General features: G+C 41.3%; 1 protein-coding gene across 10 annotated transcripts in view; it reads left to right on the top strand.

The window, feature by feature from the left end:
* LOC114644082 (NACHT, LRR and PYD domains-containing protein 3-like) overlaps positions 1 to 21,793 on the top strand; it is a 97,502-nt gene that overhangs the window by 27,488 nt on the left and 48,221 nt on the right. For 9 of the 10 annotated variants that reach the window (XM_051921930.1, XM_051921936.1, XM_051921932.1 and 6 more), the window contains exons 2-5: positions 1,456 to 1,626; positions 8,326 to 8,492; positions 8,693 to 8,867; positions 9,710 to 9,775. In XM_051921930.1, the coding sequence (XP_051777890.1) occupies positions 1,542 to 1,626; positions 8,326 to 8,492; positions 8,693 to 8,867; positions 9,710 to 9,775 (493 nt within the window). In that variant the 5' untranslated portion in view covers positions 1,456 to 1,541. The remainder of the gene's footprint in view (positions 1 to 1,455; positions 1,627 to 8,325; positions 8,493 to 8,692; positions 8,868 to 9,709; positions 9,776 to 21,793) is intronic. The other variant, XM_051921934.1, reaches the window with a different exon arrangement.

Genomic DNA, 21,793 nt, shown 5'->3' with positions numbered 1-21,793 from the left:
CTGTATTCTGTAACTGCCATATAAATTTAACTTTCAGGCTCTCGCATCAATCCTCTGTACTTCTGCAAAAGTGTGAAGCTTTGCACGCAACCAGCTCATATATAAGAGCTGCAATATCTACTGGAGGGGGGGGGCATTGCAATGCTACTGACACTCCAGTCTAGGTATGCAATAAATAACAATAATTAAAAGAAGGCTTTTGAACATTCTCTTCTGGTGTGAGACCCTGACTCCTTCCATAATCACGGGTTAGTGATTCTCTTCTTCCACAAGCTCAAGCAGGATCTGCAAAAGGACTATCAGGCACCATGTAAAAAATGTACAAAAACTGTCCCCAGGCTCTGAGTAGGATATCTAAGGTGTTGTAGTCACTCTGCCAGTGTTCAAGGCTGATGTTCCTACTTTTTCTTCCAGAGGGACACTTTGCTCCTAAAGAATTGAATTTGGCAGGATTGACCACTTCAGAGAAATCTCACTGCTAGATGTCAAAGGGAAAATATTCTGGTTCATCATTGCCAAAAGATAAACAACAGCGGGGTCTTCACAGCACATTGTATTGAACCTCTATGATTGTCTCAAGGAAGGGACATTTTGGAGGAAGTAAAAAATGAAACGATATTTCTGTTTATGAAGTGAAGTTATTAATAAGATAATGAAATATCAATTAGTGAAAAGTAGTCTATCTGATTTTATAATGCAGATTCTAACAGAGGTTGCTACTTCACCATTTATTGTGATTGACAATGAAAGTGAAGCTTCTCTGTGTAGTTGCAGCAGCTCGGTTTCCACCAAAGATGTTAAGACTGTCATACAACGTGAGGAGAACCTCCTGTGACTTCACCCCTGTTGGCTCCCACATCCACTGAAGAACTTTAAAGGGCTCCAGACTGATCAGAGAGGATACGGCCATTGAGTTGACATGTCACAAAAATGTTTTATTGTTTTCTTCCTTGGGGTTCACAACTGGAGTTCAGCTCCTGAGTCTCTTGTTAAGTTTCTAAAAGCTCAGATGTTTGTAGACCTTCATATGGAGATCATTTCCTTCAAGTGTTCAAATGAGTGACACACCTAAGTCTGCCATCTCCCTACCCAGCTCTTATCCATCCATCCATTATCCAACCCACTATATCCTAACTACAGAGTCACAGGGGTCTGCTGGAACCAAACCCAGGGCACAAGGCAGGAAACAAACCAGTCCACCACAGGGTGCACACACGCACACACCAAGCACACACTAGGGACAATTTAGAATCGCCAATGCACCTAACCTGCATGTCTTTGGACTGTGGGAGGAAACCCACGCAGACACAGGGAGAACATGCAAACTCCACGCAGGGAGGACCCGGGAAGCGAACCTGGGTCTCCTAACCGTGAGGCAGCAGCGCTACCACTGCACCACTCTCTAGCTCTTATCATTATTTTAATTTTAATGTCCTCTCTGTTTTGTTTCCACAGTCCTAGCCTGCTGAGAGCTCACCTAAACTTTGGTGAAAGGAGCCTTTAGAAGAGACAAACGATCATTCAAACTACAAAACCTAAAGATGAGTGAAGACGGCTTCAGTGAGAAGTTTGTGTCCATGATCTCAAGGAAAGGAAGATCTGATGAAGACTTTGTTGCTTTGTCTGGTGAGAAAAACTTGGTGACTTTCTCCTCGAATTTCAAAATTTTCATCCCAAGCAGTTTGAAAGACACACACTTTATGCACAAAACCAAAGTCCTTGTGTGTTTTTTTATTATTTTTTGGCATATTATTTGCTTTGGGAAGGTTCAGTGGGTGGACTGCTGACTTATATCACTGTGTTGGATTCTTGCTGTTTGTGTTTTAATCTTTGTGACTTCACATCTGATTGCCACTGAGCAGTGCTTTTACAACTCCATAGTTGAATGTTGTTTAAATGTTCCATATGTGCTGTTAACAGTAAGTTCATGTCATATTAGTGTGCTCTTTTATCAGCGCTGTTTTACTTTTTTGCTCCTTGTGTTTCTGCAGTGCTCCTTAAAAGACACACATGAAACACCACAACTTTCAAACAAGAGTGAGCTATAAAGACACAGCTCTTTACAAAGCAGGCCTCGGTGCGTGAGCAGTGTGACACCATCAAAGAGGGTCTGGAGTCGGGGGGCTTTGTGCTGCCTCTTTCCACAAGTAATCCACATAAGAAGAGCACGGCATATTAGGCAGGATTACTCAGACATTTTAAAGCACTTTCGTACAGTTTTCTTTTCACCCACTCTTTTTCTTTTTGTGTTACCTGTCTATCTCTCTTTTCTTTAAAATAAGGGGAGACCTTTCTTAGTTTACAAATGAAGCAACTGAATTCTCTACAAGAAATACTGCACTGTAACGACTTTAAAGTATTGTTTACTGATCTTTAGGTTATCACAGTTCATTTTGAAGACGTTTATTCAGAGCATCGTACAAGAAATATGTAAATTGAATTGGAGTGTTTATCATGAAACTGCTAAGAGTAGGCTACAGTTATAGCCATAGATAGATGAGAAATAAAACAAAAAAATAAACACAAAAACACACCTGCTATGAGTGTGGTGGGCTGACTAGTGAGTGTGGTGGGCCTGACTTCAGTTGAGTGTAATGCCTGACATTAGATGGTAAGCTAAACACACTCCCAAAAATGTAATGCAGCTGAAATAAGGATTTGTAATTTAAATTCTGAAAGCCTTCATTTGCATAATCTTAGCAAGTCAGGGACAGTTACAAGAACCTCTCATGATGTCAGTCGTGCAGTTTGACATCCCCAGTGACTCAGTCAGACTGCTCTGAGATTCACCCTGTTGTAGGCCTGGACTCTTCTGTGTATTAGCAAGAGCTGACAATCAATGAAACCTCATCTACAAGTAAAAGGCATACAATGAGACTGCATGTAAAGAAGGAAAGAGAGGCTTGTCTTGTGCTTATCACACCAGCAGAGAATGGAGAAAAGAAAAAGAAAGGACTGTGATTGCTGCAGATCTTACCATACTCATAGACACCAGGCATCACATTATTGGCTTTCAGAATGTGACACATGTCACTCGCAATACTTTGGAAATGGGAAACTGTACTAAAATGTATTTGAGTTGTGTATTTTGCCACCCCCTTCAATGTCCAGCTCAAGGTGATGAGATCCAGCAACTGCAGTCGTTAGGTTTGACTCCCCTCCCAGCTACTTGTGTGGTGGATATAGTGTGTGTTTATGTGTGTATAAATATATATATATATATATATATATATATATATATATATATATATATATATATATATATATATATATTACAAAGTTTTACTGTCAAATAATGCAAAGAGTACACATGTTTCGCCCTAATTCTGGGCAGATGTTAGCCGACTTGCTGACTAACCACAGCATTACCTGGTAGGTAACCACCCATACAATCAGAATCAGATTGTGATTCAGACTATGAATGCCATGAATATATATATATATATATATATATATATATATATATATATATATACTGTATATACTGTATATATGTACAGTATATATACAGTGGTACCTCTGTATACATCCTTAATCCATTCCAGATCCTTGGACTTATACCAATATTCCCATAAGCAATAAAGGGAAAATGATTAATCCGTTCCTATGAAAAAAATCCTATTGTTATTGGCATATTATACATCGATGGGGTTGTATAAAATAATTTAAACACTGCTTAATACTAAAATACATAAATACAAAAGCAATTAGATGAAATAAATGAAAATTTAACCTCTCTTTACTTTTTAATAATGTCTTTGTTTTTCACAATCGTAGATACCGTCGTTCTCGGCATACGGTATGCAGCAGCCATGTCCCGGATACACATGCCACCTTCATACTTTTCAACAACTAATTCAAATTTACGCGAAAAAACACAAAATCACATGAAAATTCCCAGAGTTATAGCGCAGGTTGTTCACTGAATGCTAGCAACTGGTGTACTGATGCTTGTGGGCAGTCGTGGCTTTGTCTCGAGAGAGGTAATACAAGGGTAGCACAGTGTTCTAGCATGCGAGTCATATTCCAAACAAAGGTCATATACCAAGCAAAATTTTTCACGTCCAAACAGGACGTATACCAAGGTACGACTGTATATATATTGTGGACGCTAGAGGCGTTGTTGCCCCGTGAAACCCCACAGACAGACGTCCATTTCACACGTTTAAAAGCATCAAGAAGAATTCTGTAATATTTTCTTCAATACAGTGCACAAAGCACCACACACTCCACAATTCTCCAATACTTATATAATAAACAATAATCAATAATCACAATAACAATCCTCCACGATCCTCCAGTCCCAGCAGCTTCGTCACCCAACCTCCCAACTCCGGCTCTTCTTGCTAGGTTTCCCATAGTCCTTTTTATAGTCCGTGACCCAGAAGTACTCCTTCTTCTCTTCTGGGTCAATGCCACATTCTCAGTTCTCAAATAGCCCGGAAGTACTGCAGGCTTCCGTCCTTGTGCCTCCAGGTCGTAGTAACAGTAGGAGTCCCGGGTTCTTTGTGAGCTCCCCCTGGCAACATCCACGGCACCCAACAGGGCTGAAGAAATGGACTCTGGGGAACCATTGTCATCCAGGTGAGCTCCCACCTAGCGTCCCGGGGGAGGCAGTGTCCCAAAAAGGCTGCTCTTCTCCCTTCTTCCTGTTCTGGGACATCCCAGCCGGACTTAACCTCCGGCCATCCATCACAATATATATATATATATATATATATATATATATATATATATATATATATTTCCATATACCTTGACCTAGACCCAGATAAGTGGCAGAAAATGGATGGATGAAGGGACAACAAAAGCATACTGGAAATAAATTTTTATTACTAGAGATTCCTGGTACTGTTTTGTCAAAGCAGGGATACATTTTCTGCTCAGGTAACAGCGGTGGCCCACACTCCTGCAATCACAACCCAAACAACCCCTAAGTTCTTTCTCCCTCTGCTTCCCACTTGTGTTCTACTTGTTTTCCTGCAGTTCTGTTTCTTGTGTGGTTTTATTCTACCATGGCTTTGAATAACAACACAGATATCCACTAAAATGATATTTTTTTTCCTAAACTGTGCTTACTTCTTTGCTCATTACATGCTGTGTTGTTATTTTCCATAGCTAGCAGATCGAGATTCTCAGTGTGCTGCATGATGAAAAGTGCATATAAGACTTTCATTGTATTTTAAACACATAACAATAAACTTATTGCATTGAATTTCATTTAAAAAAAAAAAAATCAACATATTCCTGAAAGAGCAAAGCTACATGTATATCAAATCACATATGATAAAAAAAAATTATTCTGAGAATGAAAAAGGTAGATTGTGTGATAGAGCCCAGCCATGATGAAACAATTATCAATAAAACATGATGAGTCGCTCTTGAGGTGGATATAATCATAGAAAAGCGAACAACACTTTGTAGTCACACATGTCCACATGGGAAATGGTTTTACTCTTGAATAATGTTGTTTCTTATCCAAACCAGGGGTTGGCACTGTCATTTAATGCTTTCTCCCTTTGTCCCTCTGCACAACAACCAAAGAACCCTCACTTCAGGGCTACAAGTCCTGCCTATAGATAGATAGATAGATAGATAGATAGATAGATAGATAGATAGATAGATAGATAGATAGATAGATAGATAGATAGATAGATAGATAGATAGATAGATAGATAGATAGATAGATACTTTATTAATCCCAAGGTGAAATTCACAATGATGACATCACTTCCGCCTCCAGAACCCTCCTCCTCATGATCTCATTTCCAGTCCATGAATTCCCAGTTCTTCCTGTCTTCTTCATATTAATAGAACAGCCTTCCCAATGTTAGTTCAGTTGTGGACTCCGATCTGTTAAGACGTGTTTTCTTTTTGCCTCTGCTTATTTTTGGTATATATATATATATATATATATATATATATATATATATATATATATATATATATATATATATATATATATAAATAAATACTTATATATATTGGCTGTGTAAGCCTGTGCTGTAAAAAGCACAGGGTCCTAGAAATTTTTGAAATCATAAGAAAAAAAGTTGAAATGTCAAGATGTCAGGTAATTGAAAGTTTTTTCAGAGGTTTCCTTTTGCCAGCATGCTTGCGTCGCTTGTGTATTAGCGGCAGGAGGAAAAGTAAAAAAAGGATACTGTTTCCCAATGTGGTAGCCTCGCTCCTCTATTAGCCGCTAAGCGAGTGACTCTTTCTTTGGAGGTTTTGCTTTGCCCACTTGCTCACCTCGCTTGTGTATCCTCGGATTTGGAGACCTTACCCCAACTCCACTCCTCACTTGGTGAGGATGTTCTTGGTGACCAGGTTCTGCAGGATACTTGTGATGTCGTATTCAATCACATAAGCCAGGTGTGGCTTGTAGAACTCTGTGATCTTGAGGAGACCGGAAGCACACAGCAGCCTTATTGGTCTCAACTTTTAGTTTGTAAAATCATTGAAATGGCGGTGCATGTCTGCCTGATTCTTATGCCTGCCTGTACAATGGCACGGCACTCTGAGCAAACCTTTGTCACACATCACACATATAACTAGTTAAAAAATAAAAATGTGATATCTGTCTCTTTCATGAAGCAATAACAGAAAGCGCTCCAACTTTCAAATTAGTTAATTACAGTTAAATTAAATCAGTTGATCACAAACTGCCTGAAGGACCCTGAGTTGCCTTGAAAGCTGGCATATTGTAATCTGTTCAGTTAGCCAATTAAAGGGGTCATTTTGCTTGACTTCTCATTGCATTCCTAATGGCTGACATGATACAACACCCTACTAAATCAGTTAATTAAGTCGCATCTGAATGTTACGCTATACTTACTAAAACAAGCACCAAGATGGAAAGACGAGACAAACACAGAATGGGAGTTAAGGCCTGTAATGTGAGTGTTTATTTTACAACAGATCTTAGTCTTCTAACTTCTTAAAATAAGAAAGTGTTAATTTTACCACAATTAAAACACACAGAGAAACAGACTTAAAAATATAAGATTTTCTGCCATTTAGATGTTTTTAATGGTAGATGTGTTTTTTTCATGAAGATGACTTAATAGATGATTTAGACATGTTGGAGCCGACATTCCAGAGGCCATCAAAGATGAATGGCTCAATCCCAGTTCAGTTATGGGTTTAGTAGAGTCGGGTATAGAAAACGGATGGATGGATGAATAGACTAACATCACAGTGTGACTGACTCTGCATTCAAAGGTGCAATGAAAAATGATTTTCTGTTCACTTCATTATCCTGCTGCTTAGAACACCTAAAATACCAACAACCACAATAGTTTGAGTGTGATTTACCGATGGTCACATGGTTCTCTAACTTTAACGCAACTTCAACACCAAGTTTTTTTCCATTTTTTCCCTACAAGGGTTTTTTGGGAGTTTTTCCTCGTCTTCTTAGAGAGTCAAGGCTGGGAGGCTGTCAAGAGGCAGGGCCTGTTAAAGCCCATTGCGGCACTTCCTATGTGATTTTGGGCTATACAAAAATAAACTGTATTGTATTGTATTGTAATAAGAAGAGGAGCAGAAAGCCGACAGCATTACCACTACCTGAACAGTAAAATGAAGGGCAAAACTACGGCTCTACTAACATTGTGGTCATCTGAGTCATCTGAGAATGAAGACAAAAGTCAAGGATGAGCTGACATGTCTGTGGAGACACCTTCATTCAACAAAGGAACCAAAAAGGACATTCCTGTTTTAGGCTTGAATTTCCAAACTGAACTCTGGTTAAATCTGATCAGCAAATAAAGCACTGGATCTGTAACTGGAAAGGACCTTTGATTCAGTTTCCTTTAAAGTCAGGTTTGGGCATTTCTTTTGGAGCGGGAAGCTGACCAAACTGCAGTGACCAAGACAGCTATGATCTTTGAGCCTTGGAGAGCTCATTCAGTGTGTCAAAAATCCACTCCGCCAAACCTAAGCTTTGTGCTCAGTGATTGAGTGTCTTGTTAATCATCTTGTTGAATTGGTGGTCCTCTCTTAAAGTGATATTACTAACCGAGCAAACCACACTGGCCATCACAGAGTTGTAGAACATGTTAAGGACGTCACTACTCATATTAAAGGAGCAGAGTCTGCTCAGTAAAAAGTGTCTGCTCTGCCTTTTCTTATATACAGCAGCTCCACTGTGTTATGAGACCAGTCCAGCCTGTCATTGATGTTATTCTCTCATATTTACTGTGTGAATAGATGAGCCTACTAGTTAGGACTGAGAGAGGTGGTCATGTCAGACTGAATTCTCATCCCTGAGCCTCCAACACGCCCACATCTCTGAATTTTCATTTTTTTCTCTTTCCATTTCAGGTTTAACACACAAGTTTCCTAAAGTAATAAAAACCTTCTCTAATGAGGATCTCCTCAAGATCACAGAGTTCTACAAGCCACACCTGGCTTACGTGATTGAATACGACATCACAAGTATCCTGCAGAACCTGGTCACCAAGAACATCCTCACCAACGATGAAGCCAAGGTAGGCAGTTCTCCCTGTCAGTACGAGGCACAGAGAGCTGAGCAGAGATGGTGAGCTCAGGAGAATCATCTGAGACTCTCTGACCCTCCAAAGTAGGTCTTTCTGTTATTGTGAGGTCATCAGACCCTACTGACCACTCTGCTCTGCTTCCCCAGTGGTCTTTTTTAATGTGACCCTCTGGTGGCTTGCTTGCCTTTCAGAGATTCAAAGCCAAAGAAGAGGGTCAGGGGCGGGCAGGTGTGGAGACCTTCATCAGTGACATAATGAAGATGGAGAGTGTGATACTGGTGAGCCTGTGGGTGGCGCTAGCTGAAGAACTTGTGAGATTTCCATCACCAAACCTGACAAGAATACTAGAGGAGGTGACAGAGGGCGGTGAGTTAATGGGGTCTTGAGAGAGAGCAAAACAATGAATGTGGAGAAATCACAAAAGGAAACAAAGTGAGAGTCACAAGAACACAAAACACAACCTTACTGTCTGTAGGCCACTGGACACACATGGCTGTCAGGTCCATCACTTACACGGAGACGCCTGATTGTTGGCCATCAATGCTAACACTTCCTCCAGTTCCCCTCATTTTCTCTTTTATGTGTCTATTAAAGTCTTTAAATGGGTCAGTGGTCCTACCATATTATTTAGTAACTGGTTTGCTACTGTCACCTATATGCCACCTGTCATTTATAAGCCTACACCTACAGCCCACCAGGATGATTAGTAATAATATTTTCTTTTTCTTTACTTTAACAGGAAGTTACAGATTCTGGTGTCTTCTGACACCACTAATGTTGATGTGTGTAAATGTTAGCTTTAGATGCCCCCAGATGTCCACACGCATGCTCATCCGTCTTTGTATTTTCAGAAGTTTCCTCCTCAAATCCCAATGAAGCTTATTATTCTCCTGAGGCCTCAGTAAAGAGTCCCTGCTTTCCACTTTGCCTCCTGCTCTCCTCAGCATGATAAACACACAATATGTCTGTTGTTCCTAATACTATATGGTGTGTAATTTTCTTGGTCTTCTTTCCTGGACAGTTAATTTCAGACTCCCAATATGGACACACATTGCTGGTTTGTTCTTTACTTTCAGACGTTAACTCTTCATTATTGCCAGACAAAGTGCACCTTCGTTTTTGATATTTTTCTGATTGTATACCTCACTGTGTACTTCTGTATACTTCCCCTTTACTGCTGTAACTGACTCTTCTTGTTGTCTCACCAGGACAAGACCTCTTGATGAACATTCAGGCAAGTCTCCAGCCCACTCCCATTGATGATGGTATTAAAGGTAAGCCACTGGTCTTATGTCTCCGGTCATCAGTTCCTCCAGCTCTCTGCTCCTCATTTAGAACAATTGTGATGAGATCAGGCCATTCATCTCATAAAGCTCACTAATCTTATTCAATATTTTTCAAAATAACTGTCAGCTTCTGAAGGGTCCTATAGTCCACACTTTTTCCTTATCTCTGTTGTTCTCTTTCTGGAGAAAAATGTTAACATCTGTGTGATCCATCTAATATAATAAAGTGCATCCACCATAGAAATTACTTTCATAACGTTAAAAACTTAATTTATGACATCTTCATCTTCCTCTGTTTAAGCTGAAAAGGTTCAACTCCTTCAGTCTGTCCTTATAGTGCAGACCTCTCAGTCCTGAATCAGCCTTGTTGATCTTCTCTGGACTTTCTTTAGTGCTACAACAGACTTTATGTGTCCGAAGATCAAAACTGCACACAACACTCCAGATGAGGCCTCACCAGAGTGTCATAAGGCTTTAGTATAACCTAACGTGACTTGTGCTCCACATGGTGGCGCTATATGACCTGGCATTCTGCTAGTCTTATTCATGGCTTCTTTCCACTGTCTTGATGTAATAATGATCATTTTACTACCATTCTCAGGCCTTTCTTCTTTCAAGTTTCAGACCTCTGATTGTGTATTTTAATCTAAAATGTTTACTTCCTACATGTAACACATAAAACATTAATTTACATTAAATCTTATCAGCCACATTTCTTCCAAAAACTCTATACTCTCCAAATCCCTCTGATTCTGCATTATCTACCAACACACCCAGTTTGTTATCTTTGTCAAAGTGAAGTGTCTGATCATTTTTTTTATATTAAAAAGAGCATCACCCCCAACACTGACCCCTGAGGGACACCACTGTTAATGTGATCAAGTTCTGATATGGTTCCTCTCTTCACATCTCTTTGCTTCTTGTGTTTGAGTCAATTCTGTACCCATAGACAGACTGTGCTTTTTATTCTTTTACATGTATCTAGTCTGCTTTTGTTGCTTACTCTTATAATCTCACCTCACTAGTGAGACATGATCTTCTCATCCAAACCCACGCTGACTTTTCACTGGCACTCCTGTTCTTCACATGTGCGGCTGTGATCCAGTGATCCTGAGGACTTCAGTTGCTCATACATCATGAAGATTTCTGAGAGGCTAGTCCTCAGACTGCTCTAACCTCTGGTTTGAGAACATCTCAATCTTCTGCAGTTTGCCTATCAGACACATGTAGGTGTTGAGGATGCTCTGATCTCCATGGTCCACAGAGTCTACTCCAACTTGGACAAAGCTGGCATCACAGTCAGCATAATATTCTTTGATTTATCCATTATCTTTAACACCATTTTGCCTAATTGATTGGGGAAAAGGTCAAGACCTTGCATCTTGATGCCCCCACAATCTCCTGGATCACAGACTACCTGACCAATAGACAGCAGTTTGTGAGGCTGAGGGACTGTGTGTACCAGGTACAGAAATTCTCAGATGACTCCTCCATCACAGGCTGCATTACTAACTGAAATGAGTCGGAGTACAGAAGGCTTATGGAGGACCTTAGAGTTTTTTGTAAAAGAAGAAACCGCATGTGGCTCAGATGATTTAAGATACAGAGTTATAAACAGTCACTTGTTACGTCTATAAACTCCTGTTCTTGTGCTCTTTTATTTGTAGAGTTAGCCCAGTTAATGTTCAGGTAATTAATCTCTCCCAAGACTGTAAAATTCCCCTTTAAACTGGTGTTTTTTAATATTATAAACTAATGTAAATTGAAACTATTGATGTCATTAGGTGGTCTGTAACACACTCCAAATATGAGGCCTTGATCCCTAATGCTGTCTCGTTGTACCAAACATCCTCACTAAGCAGTAGCTCACCATCTAATTGAAGACGCCTTACATTTAAATTGTGTTTTATATACATGGTGACCCCCACACCTTTGTAATCAACATCTTTCATGAAGAAGGGGTCTGAGTTTCCTCGTAAGCCTGCATATTGTAATCTTTCTAGTCAGCCAATAAAGGGGTCATTTTGCTTAACTTCTCACTACTGTTAAAACGGCAGGTGCCGCCGCGAGTGGCAGCCTTTCCAGCAGCTCCGTGTATAACTTTATCTTTTTACCTTTTTTCTGTATTTTTCTCTATTTCACTGTCAACTCCTACCACTTTCTTGTATGTGGACTAGTTCCCTGGACACTTTTTACACTTTTTTACTACTCTTTACTACTTGGGTATTGATTTTTACATGCAGAGACTCATCTATTCAAGTAGTCAACTTCAAGCGCTGAAAACAAATGCCCGCGCTGATAGATAGATAGATAGATAGATAGATAGATAGATAGATAGATAGATAGATAGATAGATAGATAGATAGATAGATAGATAGATAGATAGATAGATAGATAGATAGATAGATAGATAGATAGATAGATAGATAGATACTTTATTAATCCCAATTGACGAGGTACGAAGGCGGTATCGTGGCAGCAGAGCCGGCGCTAAGATAAAAGCCAAGCGTCTAGAGAGAAAGTGGTGATACAAACCTTTGGTGCCTTCTGTGATCCTGGGATATGTGAACTCACTACCAAATAAGATCGACGAACTGGCTGCACTGGTGAAAAATGTCAGGACCTACAGAAAATGCAGTTTGTTGTGTTTTACTGAAACGTGGCTAACAACTAACATCCCAGATGCTAACGTGGAGCTACCCGGGTTTAGCACAGTTAGAGCGGACAGAGACGCAATACCTGTGGGAAGCACAAAGGAGGTGGACTCACACTCTATGTCAATACAAGATGGTGCAACTCTGGACATGTAAATGTTAAAATCTCCACTTGCTGCAGGGACATCGAACTGTTGGCCATAAGTCTGCGTCCCTATTACTTGCCCAGAGAGTTTGGACACGTCATTGTTGTTATTGTATACATCCCTTCTCGGGCGGACATGGAGACAGCGAGTGACATCATCCACTCAGCTGTTGCTAAACTGCAAACGCAGCACCCTGAGGCACTTGTGCTAATCGCTGGAGACTTTAACCATGTGACGCTGGACAAAACATTACCTGCCTTCTCCCAGTATGTGGATTGTAACACCCGGGGAAATAGGACTATTGACCTACTGTATGCAAACGTTAAGGATGCATACAGCACCACCCCGCTGCCTGTGCTTGGGAAAGCAGATCATAACCTGGTTCTGCTTCAGCCTCACTACAAACCAAGAGTGAGGGTCCTACCTACAACCACACGCTTCTGTATGGACATTGTAGTTCCAGTAAGAACAGTACGCTGCTATGCTAACAACAAGCCATGGATTACAAGTGACATCAAAGGCCTTTTGAACCAGAAGAAAAGGGCTTTTAAAGGCAGTGATCAGCATGAGCTCAAGCGCGTGCAGAAGGAACTCCGAGTCCAGCTCAAGGCAACGAAGGAGCAGTACAGGAGAAAGCTGGAGCAGAAGTTGCAGAACAACAGCTTGAAGGAAGTGTGGGATGGGAGGAAGATCATCACTGGCTGCACCTCGAAGCGGGGTGCCACCATTGAGAGAGATGTGGAGAGAGAAAACCAGATGAACAACTTTTTTAACAGGTTTGACCACCCTCCAACCATCCTTCTGCTGATACCAGCATAAGAGAGAGTCCCCCCTCAATCCCCCCCATCCCGCATCCCCCCCCCCCCCCCCCACCACAATTACAGCAGCGCAGGTGAGCAGAGAGCTGAGGAGACTTTGTGCCAGCAAAGCAGCGGGTCCAGATGGAGTATCGCCACGACTGCTGCAGGCCTGTGTGTTGAAGCTGGGGAGTCCTCTACAGCACATCTTCAACCTGAGCCTGGAACAGGGGAGAGTCCCGAGGCTTTGGAAAACATCTTGCATCACCCCAGTCCCAAAGATATCACGTCCTAGTGAGCTGAACGACTTTCCGACCTGTTGCTCTGACGTCACATGTGATGAAGACCATGGAGCAGCTGCTGCTTCACCACCTAAGGCCACAGGTCTGCCACGCCCTCGACCCTCTGCAGTTCGCATACTAGGAGAAGGTGGGAGCGGATGATGCCATCATCTACATACTACACCGATCCCTCTCCCACTTGGACAGAGGCAGTAAGAATTATGTTTCTAGACTTCTCTAGCGCCTTCAACACCATCCAACCTATGTTCCTTAGGGACAAGCTGACAGAGATGGGAGTAGATTCATACCTGGTGGCATGGATCGTGGACTATATTACAGACAGACCTCAGTATGTGCATCTTGGGAACTGCAGGTTTGACATTGTGGTCAGCAACACAGGAGCACCGCAGGGGACTGTACTTTCTCCGGTCCTGTTCAGCCTATATACATCGGATTTCCAATACAACTCGGAGTCCTGCCACGTACAAAAGTTCACTGACGACACTGCTATCGTGGGCTGTATCAGGAATGGGCAGGAGGAGGAGTATAGGAACCTAATCAAGGACTTTGTTAAATGGTGGTGGATTTTAGGAGGACCAGGCCCCTCATGGACCCCGTGATCATCAGAGGTGACTGTGTGCAGAGGGTACAAACCTATAAATACCTGGGAGTGCAGCTGGATGATAAATTGGACTGGACTGCCAATACTGATGCTCTGTGTAAGAAAGGACAGAGCCGACTATACTTCCTTAGAAGGCTGGCATCCTTCAACGTATGCAATAGGATGCTGCAGATGTTCTATCAGTCGGTTGTGGCAAGCGCCCTCTTCTACACAGTGGTGTGCTGGGGAAGCAGCATAAAGAAGAGGGATGCCTCACACCTGGACAAACTGGTGAGGATGGCAGGCTCTATTGTAGGCACAGAGCTGGACAGTTTGACATCTGTGGTGGAGCGACGGGTGCAGAGCAGGCTCCTGTCAATCATGGAGAATCCACTGCATCCACTAAACAGTTTCATCTCCAGACAGAGGAGCAGCTTCAGCGACAGACTGCTGTCACCATCCTGCTCCACTGACAAACTGAGGAGATCGTTCCTCCCCCATACTATGCGACTCTTCAATTCCACCTGGGGGGGTAAACGTTAAAATTATACAAAGTTATTGTCTGTCTGTATACCTGCATTGTTATCACTCTTTTATTTAATATTGTTCTTTATCAGTATGCTGCTGCTGGAGTATCTATCTATCTATCTATCTATCTATCTATCTATCTATCTATCTATCTATCTATCTATCTATCTATCTATCTATCTATCTATCTATCTATCTATCTATCTATCTATCTATCTATCTATCTATCTATCTATCTATCTATCAGTGGCGGGCCTTCAGGATCTTCAGGGCCTTCAAGGCCTTCTCTGCTGGCCTAAAAAAATATCTGAATCACAAGCTGATGTTAATTATATTTTGTCCATGAATACTTATTAAATAATTCCAAATAGTCTGTCATAGCTTTTCCGATGGTTGTGCTGCTTCCAGACATGTATTTTCGTATTAAAGCATTTAATCAATCATATTTCAGCCATCATTTGTTGCCAAGCAGGGTCAAAGTCAAAGAAGTCTGCCAGGAGGCCTTCACAATCCATTCTGCAGGCCCTCTAACACAAAATAGATGTCGATTAAACTGTTGCTTCAACCAATCAGATTTTGAGTTGGTTTCACTAGGGCCCTCTAGCAGGCGTACGGCACCGTATTCAGACCCATTGATTGGATAGGATGGTGTAATAGCTATTTTGTCACGCCGTGGCTGAAGGAGGAGAAGAAATAGATTTGGTGGCAGATTTACTTTCAAGGCCATTTTCAAGACATTTTCAAGCTGGACATTGTTAAGAAAGGTCGGGCAACTCCGAAGCTAGCTAGCCTGTCATAACCAGGAAGAGGATTTGTCCGCCACTTTCAGGTTGCCAACTATGAGCGGTACCCCTGGCTCACAGGGTCCGAGGAACACTGCAAATTGTTTTGCTGGGAGTGCTTGTTATTTGCCACTGGTCGACATGGTGTTTGGAGCCACACTGGGTTTGTAAATTTAACTTGCCTAACCAAGGCAGCAACGAGACATTAAAGCACTGCCGGACACTTACAAGCAATGGTGCTTTCCAAAACTTTTGGGGAAACCAGAGTGGATCTACAGCTGAACGAGCAAGTGCGCAGGGAAACGGAGCTCCACAACGAAAAGGTGAAGAAAAACAGAGAAATCTTAAAAAGACTGATAGACTGTTATTTTTTTGGGCAAACAGGAACTTTCATTTCGGGGACACGATTAAAGTGCGGGATCCAATAACAGAGGGAACTATGTGGAGCTTCTTTCTCTCATTGCTGAGAGCAACACGGATTTACATTACCACCTGTTCACCAATAAAGTGTTTAGTGGGACGTCGGGTAAAATACAAAACGACCTGATCACTGCTATTGCTGAAGTGATGGGAGAAGAGATAAGAAGTGATGTTAGAAAAGCACCGTTTGTCTCTATTATGGTGGATGAGATGACAGACGTGAGTAACGCAGCGCAGCTAGCACTGGTCCTGCGTTATGTAACGGGCACAGGTGTCAAGGAGCGATTTGTCAGATTTGAAGATGTTACCAGTGGGAAGTGAGCCGATGACATTGCAGTTCTTATCATTAGATTTTTGTTGGAAAATGAATGTCTGGGTAAAGTTGTGGCACAGTGTTTTGACGGTGCAGCGGTCATGTCTTCTGGATTAAATGGGGTGCAGGCTAAAGTTAAAGAGAGAGCACCTTTGGCTTTATTCATACACTGCTATGCACATCGGCTCAATTTAGTACTGACTCAAGGGGCTCAAAGCTTAAAGAATGCAAGATCTTTTTCGGCCACCTCAATGGCCTTGCTGCATTTTTGTCTAGATTGCCTCAGCGCACGCAACTACTGGACGAAATCTGCCAGCGGCGTCTCCCTCGTGTGGCACCAACACGGTGGCAGTACACATCCAGAATGGTCAATACGATCTTTTAGAAGAGAGATGCTCTAAAGGAACAGTGCGCTGTGCTGATGGATTTAAAGCACATCTGGATGATTTTGAGTTTTGTTTTTTGCTTCACACATTCAATGGCATTTTTGAGTATTCAGGCGTGCTGTCTTCAATACTACAGGACATAAAACTGGATGTACAGTTTTGTCTGGCTAGGGTAAAGGAGTTCTGTGACACCGTTGAGCGAGATAGAAGCCGATACGAGGAACTATATGAGGCCACTGAACGCACAACAGGCGCTCCAAGCGTACGAAGAGGTCAAGCGCAAGATCCTCGCGCGCACTACTGCCAACTCCATGGCAGGATTCTGGACAATATGATTTGCCAGACACAGACCAGATTTCAAGACCACGAAAAACTGATGTTTATCATGCTCCTCGACCCCGAGATGTTTCGGGAATACAAGAAAAATTTCCCGCATGCAGCCTTCTCCAGTTTAACACAGAGCCATGGAGCACTTTTTGATCTGTCTCGGCTAAAAACAGAACTGACTGTAATGTATGCCATGGATGATTTTGCAGGAAAATCTCCCACTGATCTCCTTGACTTCCTTCATCAGAAAAATCTGAATGAGAGCATCATGGGGCAGCTGTACACATTGGTATGTTTGGCGGTGACCATTCCCGTGTCCACTGCTTCTGTCGAGCGGACATTTTCAGCCCTAAAGCGAATTAAAACTTATGCCAGAAATATGACAGGGCAGGTTCGACTTTCAGCATTAGCTTCGATGGCGATAGAAAGGGACTTCGTGATGGAACTGAAACTCACGGATAATCTGTACGACAGAGTAATTGAACTGTTTTTGAGGAAAGAGAGGAGGATGGATTTTGATTATAAATAATCCGAATTTTTGGTGAGTAAAATGTTGTGATTTTCCTAAATAATATTGCAAGTTTATGAGTTATTATTGATGTTTTTTATGTGTGTCGCGGCTGTAGCTGCAGTAGAAAGGAACTTGTTCACCCCTGGTTTGTCTATTCAATAAAGGCATTTATTGTGGCTACAGGAGTTATCTATCTGTGATACAATGGCTCTTTATACTGTATTTCTGCATATTAAGATGGTTTTTATAACCATAAATTAGTTTTTGAGGGGCGGGTTGATTCAGACGGAGCACTACTGAAGGCCTAGGTGTGAAATGCACGGTCCGCCACTGCTGTCTATCTATCTATCTATCTATCTATCTATCTATCTATCTATCTATCTATCTATCTATCTATCTATCTATCTATCTATCTATCTATCTATCTATCTATCTATCTATCTATCTATCTATCTATCTATCTATCTATCTATCTATCTATCTATCTATCTACTGCTATCTTCTTCTATAATACGCTACCGTGGCTGTTCGTTTGTCTGTCCAGGATTTTAGAATCAACTCTTGGCAGCAGCCAGCAGGGCGACCATGCGGTGCATGTGTATGGTCGCCGTTCTCATTTCCTACCACCTTCGTCATTACTTCCCCTACTTCTTCATATCTTAAATCATTCTTGAGGCAGACTGAAGTGCCAGCTTAAGTGAAAAATTAAGGAAAATGTACTAAGTAATTGCAACACAAACACTGACTTAATCAGTTTTCACGTGAAAAGATGGCGACGAAAGAAAAGATGAAGTGGGCCGCTAGGATGGAGAAAAGAAGAGCTGCTCAGGAAGCAACAAGTGCATTAGCCTCTGAGTCAAGTGTATTCACTGCACGTTAGTAAGTAAGTAAGTAAGTAAGTAAGTAAGTAAGTAAGTAAGTAAGTAAGTAAGTAAGTAAGTGAACTTTATTGTCATTCATACCATACAACAGTACAACAACGGCTGCATAGCTGAACGAAATTGCGTTTCTCCAGGCTCAATGTGCAGGCATAAAAGACAGGTGCATAAAAGACAAGTGCACGCAAGACAACAGACCAACATTACAAACATTTCACTTCTTACACAGAAAGTAGGTAAGACAGCGTAAGACAGCACAAGGCAGCACAGTACAAACTATAAATACAAAAGATATATATAAATGTAATGTTACTGGTAATATTATAAATGCAGTGGATTCCAGGCATATTCAAACCCCTTAACTTTCTGTGCATTTTATTTTGTTGTAGATTTAATTTGAAATGGAGAAACTGGCCATTTCTGAACTTCATTGTACATTCAATAACCCTTAACGAGAAAGTGACCTCATGATTTTTAAAAGGTTTGCAAAAAATATTAAAAATCAAAAACTGAAACCTTTCATTCCTAGAAGTCTTTAGGCCCTTTGCTGTGACACTCCAAGTTGTGCTCAAGTACCTCTTGTTTGCTTTCATTCTCCTTGAGGTGTTTCAAGAACTTGATTAGACTCCACCTGTGGCCCGCTGAATTGATTGGACATCCTTCAGAAAGTCACACGTGTCCCTGTGTATAGAAGATTCAACAAATCACACTGCATATCAGGACAAAAAACAAGCCATGAAGTACAAGGAACTCTCTGTACAATCAAGTTGTGGTGAAACATGGAATGAAGCAAAGGGATTAAACCATCTGTAAAGCTGGAGGAGGAGCACAGTGACCACACTTATTGTGTAATGGAAGAAGTCTAAAAACACCTGGGGCCTCATGTATAATGCTGTGCGTAGAATTCACACTAAAACATGGCGTAAGGACAAAAGTTGAAATGAGCGTACACACAAACAAATCCAGATGGTTAAATCTGTGTGAACGCCAACTTCTATAACTCCACTCCATAAATCCCGGCCAGTCTGAAAAGTAACGCACGTGCATGCGCCTGCTGTCCTGCCCCAACTCCTCCCAGAATTGTGCCTCTTTGAATATGTAAATCAATATAAATAGCCCATAAGCTCAGCATTCTATGAATAGCCAATGGCAAAAGCATGGGAGGGAAATAGAAGAATTTCAGCGAATACCAAGTGGAGGCAAAAAAAAAAAAAAAGTACTATTTGTTGGTTTAAACAGTGATATAATAAACAAAAGGAAGTTGATCGAGTGACATAGAATGCTGGAGAAACTTGAAAACTCAAGTTCAGAAAGTCGCACAGTGCCCGAAATAAAAAAGAAGTTGTCAGATATCAAAGGCGAGTCATAACCCACTATCTAAGTGTCATATGAAAGCTTATTAGGGTACAGAGAAAAAAAAAATAGGGACACAGTGGGTAAAAAAGCACAAAATGTCAACTTTAATCTCGAAAATTCCACTTTAATCACGTAGTTTATTTTGTCATTAAAGTAGAACATCATAAACTTCATCTTAAAATCGTTTAATTTACTAGTTTCTCAAATCCCATCGTAATTAAAGTAGCACGTTAAATGCTTTATTTTGTATGTGTTCTTCTGTGTGCTCTATGTGTGTGAATTACTATATGCTTCTTAAACAGGCTTTCTCTTCATCCGACAGAACACAGAATCCATTACATTCGTGATATTACAGCTCTCTGAATAATTAAAATACTGAGGGATTGGCTCCAGCAGACCCCCGTGACCCTGTGTTCAGATTCAGCGGGTTGGAAAATGGATGGATGGATGGATGTATCATGATAGGAGTTAAGCATTTATTAAACAAGGGAACACGGTAGTGCAGTGATAGTGACGAGTTGGCGCCCTGTCCAGAGATTGTTCCTGCTTCATGCAAGATGCTTGCTGTGCCGTGCGCGACCTTCAATGAAATACTTTATTGCAGCAGTACTGTCTCTTTCTAAAGTACAAACCCCCAATTCCTGTCCTTCCTTTTCTTTCTCCAAGTAACCAATCACCACACAATCAGCTCTGTAATAGACGTTAAGCCAGCTGTAAGCTTAGAACGCCGATTCTTCAAAACTTTTAAGGAACATTGAAATATCTTTGTAGTACATGTTTAATTATTTTATCCATCTATCCTTCCAGGGTCATGCCAATCCCAGCAAGAATACAGTGCGAGGCAGGAACAATCCGTGAACGGAGCGCCAGCTCCTCGCTAGCGCTGTGACACAGTGTCCTCACATGTTTAATTATTAACAGTATAGATTATTTAAATGAAGTTAACATTTTATCTGCATAATGTAATAAACATATTTTGCTGCATTTCATCTTAAAAATGATATCATCATCATATGTAAATACGCGCTGTATGAAGTGCCTCAGGTTGTGCAATATTGTAATTGTATCGCAAGTTTACAGTGAGGTAATTGTTCTTATAAGTACAAACAGATCTACAAGGAGTACTTGATGGACTGATTGAGTGCGTTTATAGTTCTTGGGATGAAACTGTTTCTGAACTGTGATGTCTATACAGGAAAGGCTTTGAAGCGTTTACCGTATGAGAGCAATTCAAATAGACTGTGCACATGGCTGAGGCAGCGTGTGCTTGATGCTGTATACTGATAATTCTCTTTCCAATCAGTTGCTGTAGAGCTGTGATTCCACACTCAGATACAGTGATATTAATACTCCAAGTGGTGCAGTGAGAGTAACAACACTAAAGCGGCTATGGTATTTGGAATAGTTTGGCCATTACATGGACAATTATATTGTTACAGGTGTCACGCACGTGTGTTTTGGAGACAACCAAAGGGCTTGAATACATGTAATTCCATGCCAGACCAGGGGGTGGCGAAGTGCACTAACTTTCCCTCTCAATCTTTTGCAGACCAGTATAGGGAAATCCCGCCCGGCTCTGGGGCAGCCAATGACGTCCCTTCCGGTTCCGGGGCTGATGACATCACTTCCTTTGCTGGCCTTTAAAGCCACCATATTGCCTGAAGAAAGTCAGTTCTGTTGTGGACTCTGTTGAATAAACATGTCGTTACTTTTGAAGCAGTTTTGCAGCCGGGAACTATTAAATGGGTGGCTGCCCCAAACCTTCGCAATGTCTCATGGTCGTTATTGTGACACAGGTTAATTACAATCAGATGCCTTAAACTAATAAACAATATGCAGTTAATTTCAGTGTATTTGATAAAGCCACATCATGGATGTGGATCTAAAAAAGAAAGGGACACCACACTGGAACAGTAGTACTTTGACGCTGGGTGCCACCAGTTTGCAAAACCGAGCAGAGAACTTGCATACACCAGGGTTTGACCTAGCGTGAATATGTGTGTCGCTTTAACCAAGTTTAGGTTTT

The sequence above is a fragment of the Erpetoichthys calabaricus genome (assembly GCF_900747795.2).
Source record: "Erpetoichthys calabaricus chromosome 1 unlocalized genomic scaffold, fErpCal1.3 SUPER_1_unloc_6, whole genome shotgun sequence".
Lineage (NCBI taxonomy): Eukaryota > Metazoa > Chordata > Cladistia > Polypteriformes > Polypteridae > Erpetoichthys > Erpetoichthys calabaricus.
Note: the sequence above shows the minus strand (reverse complement) of the source record. Positions and strands in the feature narration are given on the sequence as shown.